Here is a 26,212-nt window from a genome sequence, read left to right on the forward strand (position 1 = left end):
GTGTACACCCCTCGTGCTGTTGCAAGTTTGTTAAATTCTCGGCAGCACAAACACTTAACAAATCAAAGACTCTCCAGATACGAGGTGACTCTGTTAATGGCTCATGGAGTTACCTTAAAGAAATGTGCAAATTTAAATCCAGCTTCTTTGCTACTTCATACTGATGGATAGGAGATTGTACATGACTGCTTGCAAGTCCTGGATCGGGTATCCACTCCACGACCTGATCTTACTGACGTTCCTCTATCTAATCCAGAATTAGAATTGTTTGTAGATGGATCTGCCTCTGTACAAAATGGAGTTCGACATTCTGGGTATGCAGTTACTGATGGTCATACAGTGTTAATAGGGAAACCGTTGTCACCTGGAACAAGCACTCAGTCAGCTGAGTTGCAGGCTTTAACAGCTGCCTGTTGGTATGCTAAAGAAAAAAGAGTTAATATCTATTCTGACTCTAAATATGCTTTCGGCGTGTGTCACGCCATGGGAGCCATTTGGAAGGAAAGAGGTTTCATTACTTCTTCAGGGGCACAAATTGCTCATGGTAAAAAGATAGCTGAACTACTGCAAGCTATTCAAGCCCCTTAAGAAATTGCAGTTATTCACTGCAGGGCTCATACCAAAAACACTGATCCTGTATCAGTAGGTAACCTCTTGGCCGATAAGGCTGCTAGAACCACTGCCTTACAAAGTACTCAACTAGATCTACGTTCACCTCTTTTAACTTGGCAGCAGCAAGCCCCAGATGGTGAGAAAATAATCTGAGAAAAATGGGGAGCTAAGCCCAATTCGACAGAAATTTGGGAATGCGATGGTCATTTTGTTTTACCTAAAAGTCAACAGAGTGCAGTGATGGAACAGATCCACAAAAACACGCACTTGGGGGCAAATAAAATAGCCAAGATTATTTTAAGACAGTTTGTTTCCCCAGGACTTCACGAAGTAGCCAGGAGGACAGTAGAAAAGTGTGCTCTGTGCCAGCAGTGTAATCCAAGGGGTGTAAATAAGCAGGCACCACCTGGGGGCATAGGTGGGCTCATAGACCTATGCAGCATGTACAGATTAATTTTACTGATTTACCTCCCTCTGAAGAAAAGCGGCATTTATTAGTCATAATAGACCAGCTCACTGGATGGGTGGAAGCTTATCCCACTGCTCGAGCGACTGCAACTATTATGCAAGGTATTAGTTAATGAAGTTATACCAAGATTTGGCCCCCTGAAATAATTGACTCAGACCAAGGTACTCATTTCACAGCAAAGATTTGTAATGAACTGACCAAAGCGGTAGGAACAAAATGGGCTTTTCACGCTTCCTGGCACCCCCATCGTTCAGGCCAGGTGGACCAAATGAACGAAACTCTAAAAAATCTTTTGACAAAATTATGCCGGGAACTCAATATAAGATGGACTAAAGTCCTTCCTCTAGCTCTCTATACCATTCGAACAACTCCCAGGGCTAGAACTAAACTGGCACCTTACGAAATCCTGTTTGGACATGTATCCCCGACCTTCGCTTCTTTAATATCAGTTCCAAATAATACTAATATGCCCAAAGCAACAGAGACTTATGTAAAAGAGTTGCAGAGACATCTAGTGACATTACAGCAATACTCTGCACACTCCCAGTCCTTACTTTTGTGGGAAGCTGTTCATTCTTTTTTACCAGGTGATCCTGTGTAGGTAAAAGCATATAAGAAGACTCCGCTTCAACTGCAGTGGCTAGGATCCTTCGAAACTCTTCTGGTGAGCCCTACCGCTATCCGAGTGAAGGAGCTACCCACTTGGATCCATCATACCTGAGTCAAGAGGAGCACTGCTAGGGAATCTGACCTGGAAAAAGGTTCCCCAGAAGCAGACGGCATTGGACTTTGAGGGAGCTACGCACGTTCACCCCACCATGAACCGGATGAATCAGAAGCAGATGACATTTGTGTTCAAGACAAATGGACTGCCACCCCTTTGGGCGACCTGAAGCTCCGGCTGCAGCAAAAAAACCCTTGAGTTGGTGCTGTCCTCTCCGGGAAGGATGGCCCCGTTTTCTAGCCTGGGTTCTTGGGTTTTTAATCTGTTTGTTATTTGTTATTTTTCTTTTCTGGTGGTACGAGAAGTAGGGACTATAGAATCACACAGTCCTAACACATTTATATGTCTTGCCCATGAAATGAAAGCTCGTATGCCAACTCTACAAAATACTTCATGCTGGGTGTGCTCATTAATGCCAGCTAATAGCCTAAAAGGTCTTCCCGTGGTTCCTATTCCCTTTAGTGCAATGCATATGACCTGGGCCCCATCCTGGAAGGACTCTTCAAGCAATTTAAATATTACCTGGGCTGATACCGGCATCCCTGAAAGCAGGTATCTAATAGTTTGGAAACAAATTGGTCAATGATGCCTCTTAAAAGAAGGGAAAATAGCTTTAGGTTATAGTGAGTGCAAAGCCTACTTTAATGGCACTCATTTTGGGAGTAAGAGAGGTCCTAATATCTCTCTCATGGATGGGGCAACCTCTTGTACTTCCGAGTGGCATAGTTTCACGGGTAACAAGTGCAGTCTGCATGGAGAAGAACACTTTTTGTATAAAAATCACAAATCATACTATGTGTTTATGCTCCACTAACGCCTCCGCGGCTAAATTCTCCCTCCTCCCATCTTGGACCGGATGGTTCAAAATTATCAATAATGCCTGGTCCAAAGTTATTCCTACCCTTTTTGGAGTATACTGGATGTGTGATAACAAGGCATACCAAGCCCTCCCTCCTTCATGGAGTGGATCCTGCTATTTGGCTTGGTTAGAACCACCTGTAGTTTATCGCACACGTCTTCCTAAAGGAAGAATCAGAAATGTAAGAGGGGCTAAGGAAGATGTTAAGAACTCTCGCCCCCTTACTTGGCATGCCTAAATGATTGGACAGGTGCTTGTGCCGGATTTGTCTTTGCCTGTGGAGATGCCACCTGGCATATTGGGGAAGGAGTCATGAGACTTCAGGGAGTGTTGGAAATAATGGCAAATTCCACTGCTGATGCCTTAGTAGATTTGGCAACCGAACAAAAAAAACTAAGGCAGATGGTTCTCCAGAACCGCTTGGCATTAGATATTTTGCTCGCTTCTCAGGAAGAAACACGTGTGTTAATCGAGCAAGAATGCTGTGTATATGTTCCGGAGGTTTATAACGCCGCCTGGGAAAGAGCAAACCACCTTATACAAGTTGCAAAAGACCATGGAAAAGAGCGGGTCGACTCGTAGTTGAGCAATTTGTTCAATTGGGTTCCAGACATAGGTGGCTGGCTACATAACTAGCTTCGCAGTGCTGTTGTAATTGTTTGTAGCCTACTGGTTTTGTATGTTATGTTAAGATGTGGCTGTTGGATGGGTACCAAGTTGTGCCCTACCAAGCAGTGAATATTTCCAACTCACTATTCACAAGTGGCCAGTGTGTCCCAAGAGTTCCCCTGCGGCAATCTGGGGACAAAGGGGGGGACTGTTAGGTGAGAATAATTAAATATGAAGCAGTTATGCCAACCAAACCAAAGTCAGGACAATAAAACTTGCTGGGAAAGTCCCTGAACGAAATAAGTAGAATGAAAGAATACTTGTTTAAGTTGCAGAGAGTGAGATGGGGGAGACCTGCATTCCTGCATTTTTGTACCAGATGTCCTGAGAACGGTTTGTTTAGATAAGGAGACACACTGTCTCCACTCCCTGTTTCTGTTCTATGCCTGTTCTTAACTCCTCGTCTCCTGTTTGACGCCCATACTAATAAGAAAGTTGATGAGGCATTACGACTTGCTAAAAGCTATATACAATAGGGGGATAGGTATGCATGCATAATAGAGAATGAGAACTTTTAACTAACATGGCGGGGGTGGGCTGCTTCATGAATAATCTGTGACGCGACTGAACTGTCTATAAAACCTATTAATTTTACTTAAGAGGCAGCTGGTTCTCCTTGAAGACAAGATGCTCTCCATTGTTGTGTGCACTCTTCAATAAAGAGCTTGTGTTTGGACCTTGCTGGTGTTGCCCGTTTCTCTGTGGTCAGACAACGAACCGTGCTGTCTGGGGTTCAAGTCCTCAATAACTTCACAGTAGTGATTCAACCTATTTCCCATTGTGGGCCGCAGGTTGAGAACCACTGCGCCAGACACACACTGGCCCGCCCAGCCCTGTGCTGCCAGCGTGCCCCTTCCCCTCGGGGACAGACCCGCACCACACCAACCCCTGCCCAGTGCCCTTCTGACTCCCTATGCCCAGCACTTCCCTGACCAGAGACCCCCACGCCCAGACCCCTGTGCCCAGAACTCCCCTGTCCAGAGACTCCCACTCACAGACCCCCATGTCCAGTGCTCCCCCATCCAGAGACCTCCACACCCAGATCCCCGTGTCCAGCGCTCCCCCGTCCAGAAACCCCTACACACAGACCCCTTTGACCAGTGGCCCCTCCCTGCCCGAAGACCCCTCCACAGAGCACGGCCAGGAGCAGAGCCCCTGGGCACGGGGTCAGGGGTGGAGACCCAGGCACAGGGGAAATTGGATTATTTATTTCATCGCGGTCACTGAGAAAAAGGGGGAGGGGCATGGAAAAATTCAGACATTTTCTCTTGGGTCTTCGCCAGGGGTGCCAGAACAGGGGGGGATGAGGGGGCCATGGCCCCATCACTTTGAAACGTGGGAGGGCTTTGTCCCCCTACTTTTCACCAGTCGTAAGGGTGAGCGACAGGGGGAAGGGGCAGAGAGGAGAGAGCGGAAGAGGGGGCAGGGCCTGGGTGAGAAGGGGTGGTGTGGGGGTCTTTGCTCCTTGTGCAACATTCACTCCATGGGAAAACAACTGGCTCCCCAGAGCCACCTTCCCTCACTGTAGCCGCTGTACATTTCTCATGAAAGGAGGCTGGACGAATTTTGCTCTTTTCAGCCAGCAAAGCCAAGGCTGAGCCAGGATGGGACGGCTCCCCGTGAACACATGGGGCGGTGGGGGGCACACAGCAGGGTGAAGGGCAATTTAAGCTACAGGACGATGCTGGCACAAGAACTGGACAGATTTAGGAGCACACTTGTATGACAGGATTGCTTGTGATGGTGGGGGGGTAGGGGGCACTTGTGGTTTAGCTCTTATGTTCCTAACACTCATGCTTCAGTGCTTCAGCTGACCACCAGCAGGGGGCAGGAAGGGATTTTGTGCCCCAAAATAGTTTTTATTTTTAATCTTCTGAAGCATGAGGGTTGGCCATATCTGGAGATGGGACACTGGGCAGGGGCCAGGGCTCTGCGGTGGCACCGAGCCTGATCTCTCTCAGGCACTTGGCTGGCTGGTTTCTGTTCCCAATCTCAGGGTCTAGCTACTCAGCAAATGTGGGACAGGGAGGAAATTTTCCTCCAGGTCAGATTGGCAGGGACCTTGGGGTTTTTTTCTCCTTCCTCTGCAGCATTTGGGTGTGGATTGTTGCGGTGTACTGCTTTTCCCTGCAGCACCTTGGTCCCTCCTAGTCTCCTCCTATGGCATATCACAGCTTAGCCTCCTGGTGTCACTTTGGTTGGTGAGTTTAGTGTGTGGGTGCTGGGTGGGGCTGCGGAGGGCCTGTGCTACACAGAATTAGACTGTCTGGTGATCCCTTTTAAACTCTGTGAATCCCGTGGGGGGCCGCTGCTGCTTTGTTAGGTTCCGGTTAGCAGCAGAAAACGGTGAGCATCACCAGAACTCTAACAGACTATTTAAAGGGACACTGTCCAATTTCTATAAACTGGGATTTTCTTAACAAAAAACTGCGAGCAAAAGTTTTTCAAACACCGCTTCCCAAAAACCGTTCACGTTTGAACCCACAAAACGGAAACACTTGTCAAAATGTGGAGAGAGGGGGAGGATCACAAGATTCCTTTTCCATTTTTCCTACCGGCCATGCCATGGTTCTCTTCAGGATTTGCACCGAGGAGCGGCCATGTAAATGGGATACAACCCTGTGTTGCTAACGGAAAACTGGCATTACCCTGGGAGGCTAGGAAATGTGCTGTGGTGAGAAAACGAGGCTGGAAAAAGATGAATGAGCAGATAAATTATTTTCTATGCTAATTATACCCTCTAATCATCCCCATCAAAGCATTCATTAGTTGTAGGTGGTTGTGGCTGGAAAGATGCAGCTCTCTGCAAGGTTGAGCAGAAGGACTTTTTGAGAGGTTTATTGGCGCATCTATGTGTTATTCAGAGGTAGCATTTCCATGGCTCTGGGTGTGGCGGTGAGCCCTGGACAGCCATTCTCTGTCCAACACAATTCAATAACCTCATCAATCTGGCTGAAACAAGCAAAATTTGTCCAGCCTCCTTTCATGAGAAATGTACAGTGGCTACAGTGAGGGAAGATGGCTCTGGGGAGTGAATGTTGCATGGAGAGCAAAGACCCTCACACCACCCCTTCCCCCAAGGCCCTGCCCCCTCTTCCGCTCTCTCCTCGTCCAGTCCCACCTTCCGGAAGTCTGAAGCTAAGGGACATCGAAGCATGGAGCTGCATCCCTGACCATCTTGGCTAATAGTCATTGATGGACCTATCTCCAGGAACTCATTTAATTCTTTTTTGAAGCCCGTTAGACTTCTGTCCTTCACAACATCTCCTGGCGACAAGTTCCACTGGTTGATTGTGCATTGGGTGAAGAAGTACCTCCTTACCTTTGTTTTAAACCTGCTGCCTATTAAATCTAGAAACCAAGAACATTGGTCGTACGTACAGGCTGGGATTCTCTGTCCTGGACTCTGAAAAGGACTCGGGAGACTTGGTGGGAACCAGCCGAGCATGGACTTCTGTCTGATAGTGATTAGGTGCGGAGAGTCTGTGTGTACAGAGCTGGTGAGCCCCACACTGGAATGCTGCGTCCAGTTCTAGCGTCGGCATTTTTAAGACTGTTAAAAAATTGGGGGGCAGGTGCAAAGAAGAGCCATGAAGGACTGGAAGAGCTCGATCTGCTCAGCTGATCAAAGAGAAAATCGAGAGGTGACTTGATCACCTCTTGGGGAGAAAACCTGGGATACCAAAGGGCTCTGTAATCGAGTGGAGAAAGAACAAGAACCAATGGCTGGAAGTTAAAGGCAAGCAAAATCCAGTTAGACAAAAGACACCAATTCAAAACAGGGAGGGTGATTCACCATTGGAACATGCTTCAGTGGTGTCAGAACACGGCCTGGCCCGTCCACTTTTTGCCACGGCGCACCCTGGGACCCAGCCCCCTTCTCTTCCTCTTCCCCTGGTGTCCCTGCCCCCTGGACCTCCCACCCAGGGCAACTAGAGGGTCCGTGACACAGCTCCCCACAGCTGTCCGCATGGTTCTTACCATGGCTGGGCTGTGGCCGGACATAGAGGGTGGACAGAGGTACAGTGCAGAGCCAAAGTCAGGAATCGGAGCCGAGGGTCAGAATGAGCTACTCAAATTGAGGCAGTCAGGGCTGGGAATAAGCAGGTTAGGAGCTGTCTGCTGACTCTTCCCACTGAGCAGACCAGCTGCACTCACTTGTTAAGTCGCCAGGAGACTGGCTCTGATTCCTGACAGCTACTCTAACCATTGGACTATTGGACCATCCCCCTTTCCAGCCAGCTGTTGTTAAAGCCTTGATCTGATCTGTTTGTGGCACCCCCGCTCGCACACTAGATCTAAGCATAAAATCCTCTCACTGGCTGGCTGCAACATCACACAACTTTATTTTTTAGAATCCAGAACGATACCACACAAGCCCCCAAAACAGAGTGAGACAAAGCAGGCTGCTCCGGGAGGTGGAGAGGCCCAACTCACCACCACCTTGCTCTAGGCTGGCTCTTTGCAGACCTACTCAGATTGCAAGCTTTCCTACTGAGCCACCAAGCCTGCCAGCAGGACCAGGAAAACCCCTTGCAAATTAAAACAATCAGTTGTCACATGAACACAGTTTTCTATACGCCACAAGATCTTGCTAGGAGAGGATTAATTTGAGCTTTTTGGGTGTGACTGTGTGTTTTGAAATGATACCTTCCCTATGCTTCTTTTCTCGTCCCTCCCAGCCGCGCCCCATCATTATGGGATTTTGGCCAGATCGAAATGTTGAGGGTTTGGGACAGCAACGTGTGTAGCTGGGCCTCTGTTGTGTCACACTCAGCTCACCCCGTGCTCGTGGAACCAGCTGCGGGGAGCTCCGTTGGCACACCCATTGCGGCTGCACTGTCACCTCTTTGGCCCGAGTGGCACACCCATGATCTGGGGCCTGGCACACTTGTGCCTGGTAGGAGGAATTGCTGACGTGTCAGTTCTTGGGGGAATCTGGTTCATTCCCCAAAGACCTTCCCCACAGACCTGCTTCTCTGAGCTCAGTAGGCCATTCTCTAGCTCAGAAATCCACACGCCTACCCCTCGAGAGGCCCTATGCCCAAAGAGTTGCCTCCACTCTGCTGCCACCGCAGGGTCCTAGCGCCCCCCATTCAGCCTGCCCTGCCCTTACACCTCAGACTCTTCCCTTTTCCAGTGGGACTCTCCACCAGCACAGGGGGCCCCCCCGCCCGCAGTCACTGCTCCTGCCCCAGGGGCAGCCCCAACCCTCACCCCCTTAGAGGCTACAGTGAGGGGCAGCAGCAGGGGAGGAGGGGCACATGTGATGGCAGCCCCCCCCCGTGGTATGCACCACAGAGGAGACGAGGGACCTGAGAGGGGCCCGTGGAGCACATGCAGTGACAGTGGTGCGAGGTGAGTGTGCTGCCACGGGGGAGGCGGGCCCCTCCCCTGAGTCGCTGCTGCCGGTGGGGAGAGGGCTGGGGGGAGTCCTCCTCTCTGGCCCCAGCCCTGGGGCAGCCTGCCTGCACCCCAAAACCCTCATCCCCAGCCCTGCCCCACCCCAGAACCCGCACCCACAGCCAGAGCCCTCATCCCAACCCTCTGCCCTAGCCCTGAGCCCCTCCCACAACCCAAACCCCTCATCCCTAGCCCCAGCCAGAGCCCTCATCCCCCTGCACCTTAACCCACTGTCCCTGCCCTGAGCCCCCTCCTGCATCATGAACCCCCCAGCTCTCACCCCAACCCTCTGCCCTAGCCCTGAGCTGCCTCCCTCACCCCAAACCCCTCATCCTTGCCCCCCCTCCCTCTGCACCCCCTCCCACCCCAACTCCCTTCCAGAGCTTGCACCCCCTCCCTCTGCACCCCCTCCCATCCCCAAGCTCCCTCCCACAGCCTGCACCCCTCACCCCTCCTACACCCCCAGCCCAGATCCTGCACCCAAACTCCCTCCCAGAGCCTTAGGCAGGTGGGGGGCGGAGTTGGGGGGGGCGGGTTCTGGGCACCACCAAAATTTCTACAAACCTGCCACTCCTGAGGAGAACTCAGCCTCTTACAGGGCATCTGGAGACCAGGGGCTAGGTATCTGCTGTGTGGGGTTGTGACCTAGAGCTCGATTTCCCTATCTCCATACATTCCCTGTATCTATCTATCTGCCAGCTCTAGCACCCTGAAATACATGTCCAGGCACTGATCAGTTAAAAGAAACAAACAAGGCAAAGACCCTGTTAGCTCCTCCAGACCCCCCTCCCCAGTGCCCGATCTACGATGGCTCCCAATCACATTCTGTCCTATCTCTTGGGCTCCAGTGGAGCTATGGCCGACTGACCCCAGCTGGGATCTGGCCCCATTGATTCCAATGGAGCTACGACTCATTGACCCCAACTCCCTGGCCCCATTGACTCCACTTCTCTTAATAACAATAATTATTATTCTTATTAATAATAACAGGGTTGTGAGTTCCATCCTTGAGGGGGCCATTTAGGGATCTGGGGCAAAAATTGGGGATTGGTCCTGCTTTGAGCAGGGGGTTGGACTAGATACCTCCTGAGGTCCCTTCCAGTCCTGACATTCTATGATTATTATTACATCTCACGCATTCACTTTATTTATTCATTGCTGTACGAGTGCCTCGCCACAATGAAGGATGAGTTCCCCTTTGTAAAGAAAATTGGAGTCTGAACTCTCTGTTGTGTACGCAACACACACCTGATCACCCCACTCGTTTCAGGACAGACTGGCTGAGTGAAGCTGCAGTGCTCTTAGGAGTTTAAAGAATATCAGGTAATTAGTTTCCAGGTTTTAAATACTGACCTTCCTTCCCCAGATTCACATTCTGAGCAGTTCGTGGGTTTTTTCCAACCCCTCTAGCTTACAAACTACCAACTGTAGAAAGTCAAAAATATTGTAATTAGCGAGATTTCAAGGAGGTCTCTGGGGTTCTGTGATTATTTTGTTAAATAACAAAAAGGAAAAAATCTTACATTTTTATGTCATAAATGTTTGGTTTATGTCATGTTTAGCTGGTGAAGATAAGCACTAGCTTGGATAACCCTAGCTGTTTGTGATGCAGAGAATTTTACACCAGGAAGCTCTGGGCAGCTGGTCTCTCTCCTGGAGCAGAGTTAAGGTTTTCTGGCCAGAAACTGGAATTTCTCTTGCATGGAGAATTCCAAACTTTTGAAATTTGTTTTCATTCTTGTAGTGATGCGACGACTCACCTGTGCAGCGCCTCCTGCTGGTCGTCTGGGATTTAGCTCTTTCCAGCCTTCGGAGCGCCCTCTGCAGGCCGGTGTCTTGCCTGCTGCTGGCCCCATGTCCCTCCCGGATCCCGGTGCCCCTTTACCTTGGGGTCCTGCCCCCTGGCAATGCCCCCACACTCTGGCTCTCCCCTCCCAGGGGAACCCCCAACCCTCTAAACCCACCTTGCCTCAGTGACTACTGCCAGTCACCATCTAGCCCCCGCCCACTGGGGCAGACTGCAGTGCAATGGCCACTCATCACTGGCAAGGGGTTAGGACCTGCTGCCTTTGCCTATCCCCGGGCTGCCCCTCTGCAGCCCCAGTACCTCTGTAGGCCTTGCACAAGGCCTGCAGCCTGGGGGTTTACTGGAGCTCCCCAGCTGCCTTTGCCCTTCTCCAGCCCTGCTCCGCTTCAGGTACCTTGCTCCCAGGCAGCCAGCCCTTCCCCCTCCAGGGCTAGAGTGAGACTCCCTCAGCTCCTGGCCCCCATAAGGGCCAGCCGGACCCTGACTGAGCTGGCCACACCTATGGTCAGCTACTCACTCAGCTTTTCCCAGCCGCTTTTAACCCCTTCAGGACTGGAGCGGGGTGACCACCCTGCTACAATTCTGAACTGGAACAAAAGCGTGAAATTTCTCCCGGAACAAAGATTCCGAACATTTTGTATTTTGAACCCTCTAAACGTTTCACTTTGACAATGACAAATTGTCATTGTGTGAAAGTAAAATGTTTGGTTTCTATGACAGGTTTCAGAGTAGCAGCTGTGTTAGTCTGTATTCACAAAAAGAAAAGGAGATGCATCCGATGAAGTGAGCTGTAGCTCACGAAAGCTTATGCTCAAATAAATTTGTTAGTTTCTAAGGTGCCACAAGTACTCCGTTTGGTTTCTATGGTGTTGAATCATTTCAATTTCATAAAATAAAAGTGTTACATTCCCATCATGTTGAAACATAAGATAGTAAATGTCATATATATAATATTAAATACAACATATACATATAATAAAATTAATGCTGTATATTATATTTATGTTCAAATGTTTTGTTTTATATGATATTATATTAAAATGAATATTACCTATGATATAAAAGACTGAATTAAATTGTATGTAATGTTGTTGTAGCTGTAGTGGTCTCAGGATATTAGAGAGACAAGGTGGGTGAGGTAATATCTTTTATTGGGCCAACTTCTTTTGGGAAGAGAGCCAAGCTTTCGAGCTACACAGAGCTCTTCTTCAGGAGAAATTCACTGAAATGGCACAGTCAAAGCAAACAGACGCAATTATCAAAATGCAACATTTTCACCTTATCAGAACAAAACCAGAATGTCAGCACAAGTCGTTTAGACTTTTCCCCATTGAAAATTACGTCAGAAGGGAACCATTCCCGTGAAACGTCTGGATTTCAATAAAACAGCATTTCCAGGGGAAACTGCTCTTCAGAATTTTTCACCCGGCACTAGATGTCTGTGTTGTGTGATAGTCACTGCAGCTGGGAAGGATGCGCCTCTGGGCAGAGGTGTGAAACATATACCATGTTGGATGTCTGAACTTTTTATTTCCTTTTTTATGTGTTAGGTATGCGTAGGCAGCCCTTTAAATAGTTTGTGAGCCCTGCACCATGTCCTAGGGTTTGGAAGCCTCTACACATGTAGCTAGGGCTGTCCACTTTGTGTGTATTTAGTGAACAGGCTTATCTGGGGGTTTCTTCCTTTTGTTTTGTTTTGTGAAGAGCAATAGACACAACAGTGTGACATTATTGTGTCTTTGTTCTTTACCTCCAACAGCTATGTATATCATAATTAATGCATCACATAGTGTTTTTGTGTACAATAACAGTAATGATGAAAAAGGAGGACTTGTGGCACCTTAGAGACTAACAAATTTATTTGAGCATAAGCTTTCGTGAGCTACAGCTCACTTCATCGGATGCATTTGGTGGAAAATACAGTGGGGAGATTTCTATACATAGAGAACATGAATCATAGAATCATAGAATCATAGAATATCAGGGTTGGAAGGGACCCCAGAAGGTCATCTAGTCCAACCCCCTGCTCAAAGCAGGACCAAGTCCCAGTTAAATCATCCTAGCCAGGGCTTTGTCAAGCCTGACCTTAAAAACCTCTAAGGAAGGAGATTCTACCACCTCCCTAGGTAATGCATTCCAGTGTTTCACCACCCTCTTAGTGAAAAAGTTTTTCCTAATATCCAATCTAAACCTCCCCCATTGCAACTTGAGACCATTACTCCTCGTTCTGTCATCTGCTACCATTGAGAACAGTCTAGAGCCATCCTCTTTGAAACCCCCTTTCAGGTAGTTGAAAGCAGCTATCAAATCCCCCCTCATTCTTCTCTTCTGCAGACTAAACAATCCCAGCTCCCTCAGCCTCTCCTCATAAGTCATGTGCTCTAGACCCCTAATCATTTTTGTTGCCCTTCGCTGTACTCTTTCCAATTTATCCACATCCTTCTTGTAGTGTGGGGCCCAAAACTGGACACAGTACTCCAGATGAGGCCTCACCAGTGTCGAATAGAGGGGAACGATCACGTCCCTCGATCTGCTCGCTATGCCCCTACTTATACATCCCAAAATGCCATTGGCCTTCTTGGCAACAAGGGCACACTGAAACAATGGGTGTTACCATATACACTGTAATCAGAGTGATCACTTAAGGTGAGCTATTACCAGCAGGAGAGCGGGGGAAAAAAACCTTTTGTAGTGATAGTCAAGGTGGGCCATTTCCAGCAGTTGACAAGAACGTCTGAGGAACAGTGGGGGATGGAGGAGGGGAATAAACATGGGGAAATTTGTTAGTCTCTAAGGTGCCACAAGTACTCCTTTTCTTTTTGTGAATACAGACTAACACGGCTGCTACTCTGAAACCTGTCAGTAATGATAGACTACAGCTAGGCCTGGAAGTATCAGATTTTTATCAGTAAATGTCTGTAAAAACCTCGACTTCCCCAAACACACTGAGATCTATGAAAACACACTGCCTTTGATAGTAACAGCAATGTACAGATAAGAAAAATGTGGCTTGAAGAGACATCAGAATTGAGTTTAAGGCTAGTGCCTTTGTCTAGTTTGGTATGTGCTGGTGCCAACTGGTGTTTTAACAGTTAAGACTCTTTAACTCTTGAACTCCCAACATCTTCTGTCGGTAAATCACGACCCTCTCATCCCCCCCTGCCTTCCTGCAACGGGGAACATTTACATTGCTCAACATCATTTTTAAAAAAAAGCTGCAAAAGAAACCTCAATGTCACCCACCAAAATTATACAAAATAAATATCGGATTTCCCCAGCTGAACGACAGGCTAACTCGCAGGCAAGGACTGTCCGGGTTTTTTGTCCAATGGGCGAATGAAATAAAACACAATCCTAATGGCATGTGTCTGGGGGGCTCTCTTGGGCCTCACCCTTAGTGCAGTGTATGGCCCAGGATCAGCACTAAGCAAATAATAATGGGGTGCTGAAAAGAGCCGATGGCCGGTGGCAGGATTGGGGTGGAATGGCTGCTGCTGAAATAGCACTGTGGTAAACAACTGGTGGTGGATCTTTCTTTCTTTCTTTCTTCGCCCTGGTCTACATTTAAAATTTAGATCAACGCAGCTACGTCACTCAGGGATGTAGAAAAATTCACACCCCTGATCACCGTAGTTAAGCCAATTTAACCCCCGATGTAGATGGGGCAAGACCAATGGAAGAATTCCTCCCTCAATCTAGCTACCCCCGGTCGGGGAGGTGGATTATCTGTATCAACAGAAAACACCCTTCCGTTGATCTGGGAAGCATCTACACTACAGCACCATGAGCCTCCGAAGTGTAGACATGGCCTCTTTCTTTCTTTCTTTCTTTCTTTCTTTCTTTCTTTCTTTCTTTCTTTCTTTCTTTCTCCCAAGTTCGTAGCACTTGCTCAATCTGTGACTCTAGCCAAACTAGAGCAATACTCTCATAAGGTTAATTAAAGAGGAGGGAAATAGCTGACACCTCATCATTAGGAGGCAATTAACAATGGCAACAGAGGCGTCGCCTCACCCATAAATCCACCCAGCTGCCCCAGGGGGAGGCAGTGATGGGGCACAGTGCGGTTAAAAGCAGCACCACCCAGAGAAGAGGTAGGAGAGCCTCACGGGGGGGCAGGAAAAGGGGCCAGGGTTGGTTCTGCCTGGCTTCCATGCAACATTTGGAGTGAGTTTGCAGCTGCTCATTGCTGGGCAAGTCTCACCACAAGATAGAGGTCCTCTGGAGCTGCTCTCCAGGATACAGCCAGACCCATCCTGCTGGATTCTCTGCAGGAGGTCAAGAGAGCTCCCACCCACGCCGGGAAATACAGCTAGGACACGGCCATCCCTGCTCTTGAGGTGACAGATGAGGGGCTGGTGAGCGCTTGGCCCTCGTGGGGAGCAGCCTGAGACATAGAACAGGCTGGGAACAACGGTAAAGGGGCCTGGGCTTTGCTCAGAGGGAAGGACTGGGGATGGGGGGGAGCCATTGGTTTGGGAGAGGCGGAGGGCTGGTGCTGGGCCCCTCTTAACAATGCAGCCCCTTGGCTCCAGGAACCCACAGGTCATGGAGTGACCAAGCTCCCAGCCAGGTGAAGGGCTTGTCCTCCAGGAACTGGTCACATTCTTTTTTAACCCTAGTTACCGGTTTGGCCCTCACAAATCCAGTGGCAGTGAGTTCCAGCGCCGACAGTGCGCTGCGTGAAAAAGTCCTTCCTTGTGTTTGTTGTAAACCCACTGCCTGTTAACTTCATTGGGTGACCCCTGGTCCTTGTGTTATGTAACGGGGTAAATAACACTTCCCGAGTCACTTTCTAAACACCAGTTACAATTTTATAGCCCTCGACCAGATCCCCCCTTAGTCATCTTGTTTCCAAGCTGAACAATCCAAGTCCTTTTCATCCCTCCTCATACGGAAGCTGTTCCACACCCCTCATCATTTTTGTTGCCCTTCTCTGTACTTTTTACAATTCCAATCTATCTTTTTTTCAAATGGGGTGACCAGCACGGCAGGCAGCATTCAAGGTGTGGGCGTACCGTGGATTTATACAATGGCATTAAGATATTTTCTGTCTTATTATCTCTCCCTTTCCTAATGGTTCCCAGCATTCTGTTCACTTTTTTGGCTGCCACTGCACATTGAGTGGATGTTTTCCGGGAACTATCCACCATGATTCTAAGATCTCTCTCTTGAGCGATACAGCTATTTTAGATCTCATCACTTTATATGTTTCAGAGTAGCAGCCGTGTTAGTCTGTATTCGCAAAAAGAAAAGGAGTACTTGTGGCACCTTAGAGACTAACAAATTTATTAGAGCATAAGCTTTCGTGAGCTACAGCTCACTTCATCGGATGCTGAGCTGTAGCTCACGAAAGCTTATGCTCTAATAAATTTGTTAGTCTCTAAGGTGCCACAAGTACTCCTTTTCTTATCACTTTATATGTAGAGCTGGGACTATGTTTTCCAATGTGCATTTCTTTTCACTAATCAAATGGATTTCATTTGCCATTTTGTCACCCAGTCACCCAATTTTGTGAGATCCCTTTATAACTCTTTGCAGTCAGCTTTGGACTTAACTATCTTGAGTAATTTTATCTATCTATCTATCTATCTATCTATCTATCTATCTATCTCCATACACCCCCCTCTATCTATCTATCTATCTATCTATCTATCTATCTATCTATCTGTGATGGGGATCCCAGGATGCAACCTGGAACTGGGGTACTGCTGAACCCTCGGTCCCACCAGCCTGGGCTACCTCTCACAGTGATGTTGATCAAGCTATGAACCTCTGACAGGCACTGCACTTACACAGCCATCCACAGGCTGGGACACACCCAACTGAGTTACATGAATTGTCTCCCAGCCACTTATGAACCACCAATAGGGAGGCTCCAGCCAATTCCCCCCACTCCAGCCTTGCACCCCAGGACGGTACCGTCTTGCATGGGTCAGAAGCCGGGCCAGTGTAAGCTCAGTACCTAGTTCACCAGTGGTCAAAGGAAAGTGGACATGCTCCTGCTTTTGCAACCCTACCAGATTTCTCAAGCACTTTAGACAAACTGTCTGGTAAGGATAAAACGTTTAAATAAGTTTATTAACTACGGAGAGATTGATTGTAAGTGATTCTAAGTGGTAATCGTAAAGATCAGAGATAGTTACCTTAAGGAAGTAAAAATGTAAACGCGCATTCTAAAGCCTAAACGCTTAGTCTATGCACAAGATGAATCAGACAGCTTTTCTTACCATGGCAGATGGTACAAACAGTACTCCTGGGGGAATTCTGCACCAAAACAGTAGAAATTCTGTGCACAATATTTTAAAATTCTGCACATTTTGGTTGTCAAAATAACACTATATAATCTTGCCAGTTTCAATTATTTTGGTAATTTATTTCAAAATATTGTCAGCAAGTATATCTGTAACAATACAGACACACACAAAAATTTCCCCAGTAGTAGAGTTAAAGAAACCACTATGACAGCCCAGTTCCTGTTTCTCTGCCTCCTCCCCCTCGAGAGCCTAGCAGGGGAGCCAGAAACTCACACCCCCTCCCCTCCAGAGCCCAGCCACGCTGGTTGCCAACTTTCTGACCAAACAAAACCGAACACCCTCGTCCTGCCCCTGCCCTGAAGCCCCGCCCTGCTCACTCCATCCCCCCCGCCCGTCGCTCACTTTCCTCCACCCTCGCTCACTCACTCATTTTCAGAGGGCTGGGGAGGGTCCCTTTTTGACCAAGTGTTCTGTTGAAAATTGGACATCTGACAACCCTAGCCAGCCCCCGCCCCCAGCCCAGACACTCACACCCCAACCTTCCTAGAGCCCAGGAATCCAGAGAGGAACAGCCTGATGCTGAGTCCCGGGCTTGCATGGAGTTTCCTGCCCGCTGCCGCCTCCTTCCTTCCGGGGGTGCTGGGAACTGCAACTGTTGGGAACCCTCCAGTTCCCTCCTCCTCCTGCTGGCCTTGTCTTCTATTTGTGAGCTGGGCTTTGCAGGGTCCAGTGGCCCCTAGTAGTGGCCAACAGCACTGCAGCCCATTTCTGCAGGAGGTGGAGGAAATTCTCCACACACATTATTAATTTCTGCAAAATTCTGCATTGCGCAGTGGCGCAGAATTCCCCCAGGAGTAAAGCAGGCAACGGTTCTTCAATACACAGGCTGGGGCTGCCTTCCAGACCAGGACCAAACTTCCCCAGTTCATAGTCTTTGTCCTTCAGACGTTCGCCTGGGTGTTGAGTTGGGGGTCGGGGGGCGGGGCAAGTGATGATGTCACTGTCTCGCTTTTATACTTTCTCCCAGCTTGCTGGAAAGATTTTTGCTGTGACGTGTGTTATAATCTGCCGCTAAGGCATATGTGCCTTCTCTGAGAAGCCTGAAGAATAGTGGATTGGGTATTGATGAGCCACTAACGCTGTCTGGCTATTGATGGCTACTCCTTTGTTGTAACTGAAAGGCAGGTATCTCCCAACCTCACCACATATTTCAGTAGCACATCTAGCAATACCCCATAACCTCACCTACAATGCTAGCACATCCAGTCCAACAGGAGATTAATGTTCAACTGAACAAGACTTGAAAAGGATACTTCACAAGGCATGCATTGAACAAAACAGATCAGACAGTGGTGAATATGGGGGCTACAGGATGCTGCTCTGAGGTACACAGTGTCACACTATCCCTATACACACCCTCTATCTACCTATCAGTCCCCACACAGCCTATCTATCTCTCTATCTCCATACACCCCCACTCTATCTATCTATCTATCTATCTATCTATCTATCTATCTATCTATCTATCTATCTATCTATCTATCTCAATACACTCCCTCTATCTATCTATCTATCCCCATACACCCCTGTATCTATCTATCTACCTATCTATCTATCTATCTATCCTGACAATGCAACGGCTAAAAGATCCAAGCATTGCGGACAGGTGGTGCCCAGGAATTTAACAGGAAAAAGCGGATGAGGGTGAGAAAGGGGAGATTTCTGTTCTCCTGATTTCTATACATCTTAACAAAGTGCAGCCCCAGCCTATAAGGAAGGGGCAATTATTTTGGAAACAGACCACAAAAAGGCAAAGGGCCTTTGGGGAAGGGATTTGTTTATGGTTCTTTATTTATACAGCATCTATCACCATGGATCCTGGGCCCTGCCTGCTGCTCGGAGTTGTTACTGTAATACACCTAATATATAATAACAGTAAATACAGGCAGCAAGGGAATTCCCTCTGTAAAGGAAAAGCTGATGGCAAGCCTTAGGAACATTGCTGTAGCGGTGAAATGCATCAAGCTCTGAAACAGCCCCAAGAGAGGTCCAAGTGCCGTGGGGGTCCAAAGAGTTACAGAGTTGGGTTAGTACTCAGGACTCCTGAGTTGTAATTTTTTCTCAGCCATACTGGGGGCCACTCAGTTGTCTTGTCTGTGCCTCAGTTTCCCCCATGTGTAGAACAGGAATCATAATACTAACAAGAGCTGGTCAGCAAATGCCCATTCATTGAAATTGAAACTTGCCATGGAAGTGGCTTGATTGTGATGAAGTTTGGCTGGATTCATGCCTCGTTTCCTGGCCGCTCACCTGCTGGGCTACCTCAGAGTCAGGGAGACCAGGACAGCCAGGGTCTGCAGCACAATGGGCCCCTGATCTCAGCTGGGGCCAGGACAGAGAGTCACTAGCAGGGGGTGGGTATTGCAGTGAGGTCACCTAGGAATCGGGTCAGGATTCTCCCCTGCTGTCTGGCACCCAGTAGAGTCGGCAGATGCAGAAAGCTTATAGCACATCTGAACGCCCCCACCTGGAGCAGGTGGGAATAATGCCGGGGGGGGCAGGGGAAAGCTGCCACCAGGGGGCGGAGAGAGGGGAGGAAGAGGAGGGAGACAGAACTGCTAGGCAGCCAGGTGGAGAGAAACATGTTGGGGCAGGGCCATGAGAGCCCAGACAGGAGGGAGGGCATGAGACAGCCGCTGGCTTCAGAGAGGTCAAGGCAAGCAAAGGAGATCATGGCAGAGGTTGGCAGAGTGGAGTGGGAGAAGCCGGACTGGCACATACCTAGAGGACATGTGGGGCCAATGGCTGGTTGCGGGCCCTGGGGATGTGTCCTTGAGTACAAGGGAGAATGGACTGTGCGCCAGACCATGGGGCATCCATCAGACAGCCCTCCGAGAGCGGCTGTTGATAAGAAGATCACTTGGGTTTGGATCTAATTGTGACCTGAGGGCATCTTCAGAGCCACACAGGATGCTGGTGGCAAAGGTGCTTTCATCCCACACACGTTAGTGGGCTCCACAGAGGAATACCTGAAAATGATCGCGGAGGGAGGGGCAGCCACACTGCAATTGATGCTGGAGGCGGGGTGTCCACTCTGCAATTGACATGAGGGAAGGGCGTCCACACTGCGATCAATTCTAGGGGTGGAGCCTCCAGCCTGCTATTGATTTAGGAGAATTGTGGGGCCACAGGAATTGACTTTAAGAGTCAGATTTGGTGGGGATGGAGAGAAGAGAATTGGTCTGGAGGAGAGGCAAAAGGGAGGGCTGTTTTGGGGGTGCAGGTGGGAGAGATGGGGGGGCCAGGGGGTGTTTCTTCAGAACCCTGAGATTGTGGATTGTGGGCAGAGAGGCTGGGGGCTGGGGCTTAGGAAGGGGTAGACATTTCAATGTTTCCTAAGCGATTTCCCACCACCACTGAATTTCAGCTCCAGGGGAAATTTCAAAGTTTTGGTTTTTGCGGCAACAAATTTTTGAGATTTCCCACCAGGAAGAAAATTCCCAACTTGCTGCAGCCATATGTCGAGGGGGGATGTGGTGGGAAGGTGATGCAAAGAAACATGGTGATGCCAGATCATAACCATCTTCTCCTGGGTGACGCTTTGACGGAGGGACCCGGGTGGCATTGGGGGCTCAGCTGAGGATTAGCTTGCAAGAGACACAGAAGAGGATGCGATAGCTGGGGCTGTGGGCAAGGACAGGGCTGTGGGCATAGCCAATGCCGCAGGAGGAGCGGGTAGAAAGCAGTTGTGGGTGGAAGGGAGGAATCCCTGCTCGCCTGAATGATGCTCATTTGATCCTCCACTTAGTGACTTGACAGAGAGACCGGCTTTAATACAGTCCTTTAGCAGGATGGCTATGGAGCTGCTGAACATCGTGTTGCTGCTAGTGCCGGCAGGTAGGTGTGTGTATGTGTGTGTGTGTGTGTCCCTGCCGCCCCCTGCTGGAGAAGATGAGCCCTGCTCTCTGTGTGTGTGGGATTGTGCTGTACTCTTCAACCCTCCATTGCTTGCATTTATCGTGTGGGCCAATTCCCCCTCACTCCCCCTGGAGTAAATCAGGACTAACGCACTGCAGTCAATGGGGCTGGCTCATTATAAAACTGGTATGAGATTAGAATGAGGCCCTTGGTTTTTATTTGCAACACACACACACACACACATACACCCTGCTCCCCCTGGCTCCAGCCTTGCAGTGCCGTGTGTTGCTCTTCCCTTGCAGTGATAGCACAGACGGACACACGGATCATCGGGGGCTACCCCTGTGAAAGACCCCAGCCCTGGCAGGCTGCTATCTACGATTTAAACCGGCTGTACTGCGGAGGGGCACTCATCAACAAGGAATGGGTGCTGACGGCTGCCCACTGCAGGCTGCCTGGGTAAGTGCGGGGAAGGAGGGTTGTCCCCACTGACCCCTGTGGGAGGGGATGAGCCCTGCTCTGTGTGCATGTCTCAGGGTCTGTGCAGCGCCTGGCACAACGGGATCCTGATCTCGGCCGGGGTCTGGGCAGCGCCCGGCACAACGGAGCCCTGATCTCAGTCGGGGTCTGTGCAGCGCCCGGCACAACAGGGCCCTGATCTCGGTCGGGGTCTGTGCGGCGCCCAGCACAACGGGACCCTGATCTCGTTCGGGGTCTGTGCAGCGCCCGGCACAAGGGGGGCCTGATCTCGGTCAGGATCCAGCAGCCTGATCTCTCAGCTGTTTTGTTGTCAGTTTCCCCAGATGAGCCACTGTTTGCATTTGCTTTCAGCATCACCAACATACGGCTGGGCGAGTACAACCTGCGGAAGGTGGATGAGACCGAGCAGCTCCGGGTGGCTGCAAAAATCATTCCCCACCCCAACTATGACCCCGCCACCAAGGACAATGACATCATGCTCATCAAACTCACCACCCCCGCGCAGCTGAATAACAATGTGCACCCCATCGCACTGGCCAGCAGCACCGCCCAGCCGGGGATCGTCTGCCAGGTGTCCGGATGGGGCACCACCACCTCCCCACAACGTACGCTGACCCACATGACACAGCAATGAACCTGGGACCTCTGGGATCTTAATACATGAGCCGCTGAGCCAGCTGCATTAGCCACAGCTGCATCCAGCTCAGCCACCACTAGAGGGGGACAATGAGTCGGTCACATGTCTCCTTTGTCGGGGATGGGGAGAGACTTGAGAAGGGCAGAGAGGGAATGGAAAATTCCTGTCCCATAATTTTTTTCCAGATATTGAGAAAATGTCCCATCCTGAACTAGGAGGAAAAATTATATTTTTGTTATTAAAAAAAATTCAATTTGGGGTCCAGCCTAATCTTTTGTTTCAATCACTTCGGAAAGTTTCCTTTCACTTTCAGACTTTCCCCCTCTTTTTTTTTCCCCCTAAAATTTCAAAATAAAACATTGTTTCCACTCATTCCCCCTCCCCCTCAACATTCTCCAGTTTTAAAATGTTGAAAAACTCTTGACAATTTTGAAACTCTATTAATCCAAAAGAGGTTCAAGTAGGAAGAGTGGCTGAAAACTCCCCTGTTCAACAAACCAGCATGTTTTGGTGCAAGAACCATTTATTGAGCAATTCCCCGCCTGCGCTGGTTTTCCCTCTTAGTCGTCAGGATGTGAAATGAGAATTCAGAGCCATTTGTCGCTGATTGTTCTTTGTCTCCTGCGTCCAACAGCATCATTCCCGGCTTTGCTGCAATGTGCTGACCTCACAATCCTCTCAGCATCGGAATGTCGACAAGCGTATCCCAGCTTGATCACTGACAACATGCTCTGTGCTGGCGTCAGACAAGGAGGCATCGATTCCTGCCAGGTTTGAGGCATTGTGGCGGATACCATGGGTAGATGCCTGGGAAATGGGTTTCCTGGCCCGTGAAAAAATGCGTGAAAACTTTTCCCATCCTGAATCAGAGTGAAAAGTCAGCATCTCGAAAATGTTCATGAACCAACAGGCAAACGATTTGATTTTCCAACAGTTTGGCGATCATTTCTTTGAATTGCAGTTCCACATCGGCCATTTAAAATATATATATGTAAGTGGCCTGGATCCTTACAATGACTTTCATTATCATGCAATAGTTCCGTTCCAACTCCGACTTCCAAAGGAATAATGGAGTAGAGCAAATGTCTTGCCCGCAGCAGACCATAAAACCATGTTCATTGACTTGCTACCAGAGTAAATGATTTCCAAGGAACACGCTTAATTAACGTGGCTGTTCCAGTAGAACGGGGGGTGGGGCAATAATTTTCACAAGGGAGCCACATTGGCCATTTAAAATATATATATATATATATATATATACGCCAGTGAGCTTAAACGTTGAAACAAAAAGTCATTTTGAACCAGGAGACCGGAAAGGGTCTGACCTGAAATTGTCAAAACGGGCCATTAGGATCATTTCCGGAACTTTTTTCTGAAAAATTTGCCAAAACTGACCCTTTCCTGTGAAAAATTTCAGTGCTGACGAATCGCCTTTTTTCAATGGAAAAATGTTTTGTCCAAACATTCCCAGTGAGCTCTAAGTTTGATCTCTAGTGGCGGAAAGAGAATCAGGAACTGCAGCTGGCAGAGAATGGGTATAGTGGGTCTACGCCAACCCCTTCTCAGCCCCTCACCATGTTGTGGCAGGACGTGGGGAACAGGTGTTGTAGAAAATTCCCCATGCCTGGGGCATCAGGGATCGAACCTGCCACTGCTGGGCCTTCAATGAGGCTGAGCAACAAGGAAGGCGGCTGAATGTAGATGCGAGCAGAGGGCTACAAAGCGGGGTCAGCCGGGAATATTAGGGGCAGGGTTTCAGCACTAGAGCAGACACCAGGGGTGAGGCTTCTGTCACTGCAATTGACACCGGGGCGGGGCCAGCTTGAGTTCCACCCAGTTCAGTTCCATGTGATGCTTTATGCAAATTATTTCAGTAGTTGATTTGCATATTTGCCTCTCCCCTCTCCAAACGCATGCTTGGCCTCCTTTCTCCCCACTGAGCCATTGACCCCCCCACCCCACTTGGGCATGTCGGGGAGGGGTACACGGCTGGTGACACATGGTTCTATCTCCACAGGGTGACTCCGGGGGTCCCCTGGTATGCGGTGGGATCCTCCAAGGCATTGTGTCGTGGGGGTTGGAGGAGTGCGCCCAACCTAACAAACCGGGTGTCTACACCAAGGTCAGCAAATACATCAACTGGATCCAGCAAACCATACGGGGCGGGTGAGTTGCCCCGGGAAACTCAATAAAACATGAGAGACACACCCATGCCTCCACGCCTTCTTCCATCCTCAGAGCCCCGGGTTTCTGGGGCAACAGCGGATGCAGCACTGATGGGGCTGGTAGCTGAATGCATCTAGCTCTTGGGTGGAGCTGGCTGGAGAAATGGAATTTCTGTTGATTCGGAATCGGGCTTGAATCCAAAGGAAAAGTCGAAATACTGGAATTTCCTGTGCAAGGAAATGTTCCCCCAAATGTTTTTTTTAAATTGCTGCTAATACATTATTCATAGCTTCCAAGGCCAGCAGGGGGCTCTGGAGAGCGGAGATCAATTCCCTACCCTGACACAGACACTCCACATGTGACCGTGGACAAGTAGCTTGGTGCCTCGGTTTCCCATCTGTAAGCTGGGGATCGGCGCACTGCCCTGCTGCCCAGGGGTGTTGTGAGAATAAATACATTAAAGATTGCAAAGTGCTCAGATACTAAGAGGAGAGGGACCAAATAAGCACCTAAGATAGACAGACCCCTCGGGTGAAATATCCACTCTAGGGTGCAGAAACACCAAGCTACCAAGAATGTGGGTCACACTCACAGGCTGAGGGGTGGTGTCCTGGAAAGCAGCTACTCTGTGACAGATCCAGAAGTTCTGGTGGAACCAACAGCCCATGCACTTCCTAGGTGATGCTCTGGCTGGAGAAGCAGGGGGCTAGTGAGTAGGAGCCAGGCTGCAGGGTCCCCTGCAACGTCAAGAAGAGCATGAGTGAATTTGGGGTTCAGCAAAGAGCAGGAATGGTCCAAGAGCTAGAAACCCTGCCTGAGAGCCAGACACTGAAAGAGTCCAATCCAGTGGGTTTCTCCCAGAGAAGTTCCTGGTCTATTGGCAGCACCCAGTGGAGGAGATTTTGGGGAGCAGAGGGCAGACAAAGATCTGACAGCTGATAGACAAATCCAGACTAGAAACAAGGGGCAGATTTCCCCCAGTGAGAGGAATTGATTCTTGGAACATGTGCCCCAGGGACGGGGCAGATTCTCCCTCCCTTGGAGTCTTTCCATAGAGATCCATAGAGAGCTCCATAGAGATCTAGCTCACCCACCAGATATGGGCTTGAAATCTATGAAGGGGCAGAGTTAAGGCACACATGCAAGGGGGAAGAGTTAAGCGTGTGCTAGCTCGACCCCAAGACCTAGGCCTGAGGCAGGGATCCGTGGGAAAGGTTCTGCAGACTTGGCGAGGATGCAGGGCAGAATGGTCCCTTCTGGCCTACAGATCCATGGCCTGTTACTCAGAGGCAAGTGTAGCATCAACACACCATGACACTGAGGGGTTGTGCACCTTTCCCCAACCCACAACACCCACACAGCTCCTGTGTGGAAGTGAGTATCAGTATCCCCATTTCGCTGATGGGTAAACTGAGGCACAGAGTGATGACATGAATTGCCTGAATTTACACAGGGACTGTGTGAAAGGGGAAAGAGTTGAAGCCAGATCTTGTTAGGCCCAGGCCAGTGTCTTAACCCCCAAGCCAAACTCCATACAAAGACAAACACTCATGCTTGTTTATTCTGAAACTGGTCTGCCCCCATCCATTTAGCCCCTTACAGTTGCCCAGGGCACCATTTCAGGCTGTATTCTGGCTTGTGTGGTCACCTGATGCCCCAGAATTGTCCAGCGCCGTGGGAAAGGGTTGCCCCTGCCCCGTGTTAGAAACGGCCTTTAGCTTTCACAAGCTATAAAGCAGGGGACGGGAACTCAGCTGCTGTAGCTTATGGGAGAACTGCCTGAATCTCCCAGAACGCAATGCAGCCCGTTGGTTGAAATCCTCCCAAGGCAGCTGTCCCTGGATTACTGGAGATTGCACCAGGCTTTGAAGTTGCTAAATGCTTTGTAAGTGGCCTGGATCCTTACAATGACTTTAATTATCATAGGTTTCTGAGTAGCAGCCGTGTTAGTCTGTATTCGCAAAAAGACAAGGAGTACTTGTGGCACCTTAGAGACTAACTAATTTATTTGAGCATAAGCTTTCGTGAGCTACAGCATCCGATGAAGTGAGCTGTAGCTCACGAAAGCTTATGCTCAAATAAATTTGTTAGTCTCTAAGGTGCCACAAGTACTCCTTTTCTTTTAATTATCATGCAGTAGTTCTGTTCCAATTCCGACTTCCAAGGGAATGATGGAGTAGAGCAAATGTCTTGCCCGCAGCAGGCCATAAAACC

General features: G+C 49.2%; 1 protein-coding gene across 1 annotated transcript; it reads left to right on the forward strand.

Annotated features, from left to right (window-relative positions):
- The first annotated feature begins 14,037 nt into the window (after positions 1 to 14,037).
- On the forward strand, positions 14,038 to 24,021 carry LOC119847604 (trypsin-like). The gene is made up of 6 exons (XM_038382520.2): positions 14,038 to 14,956; positions 20,606 to 20,694; positions 21,018 to 21,174; positions 21,547 to 21,800; positions 22,467 to 22,603; positions 23,850 to 24,021. The coding sequence occupies exons 2-6, from the start codon at positions 20,649 to 20,651 to the stop codon at positions 24,000 to 24,002; spliced, it is 747 nt and encodes a 248-aa protein (XP_038238448.1). The 5' UTR covers positions 14,038 to 14,956; positions 20,606 to 20,648; the 3' UTR covers positions 24,003 to 24,021.
- Positions 24,022 to 26,212: the final 2,191 nt, after the last annotated feature.

This window comes from Dermochelys coriacea, chromosome 24 (genome assembly GCF_009764565.3).
Source record: "Dermochelys coriacea isolate rDerCor1 chromosome 24, rDerCor1.pri.v4, whole genome shotgun sequence".
NCBI lineage: Eukaryota > Metazoa > Chordata > Testudines > Dermochelyidae > Dermochelys > Dermochelys coriacea.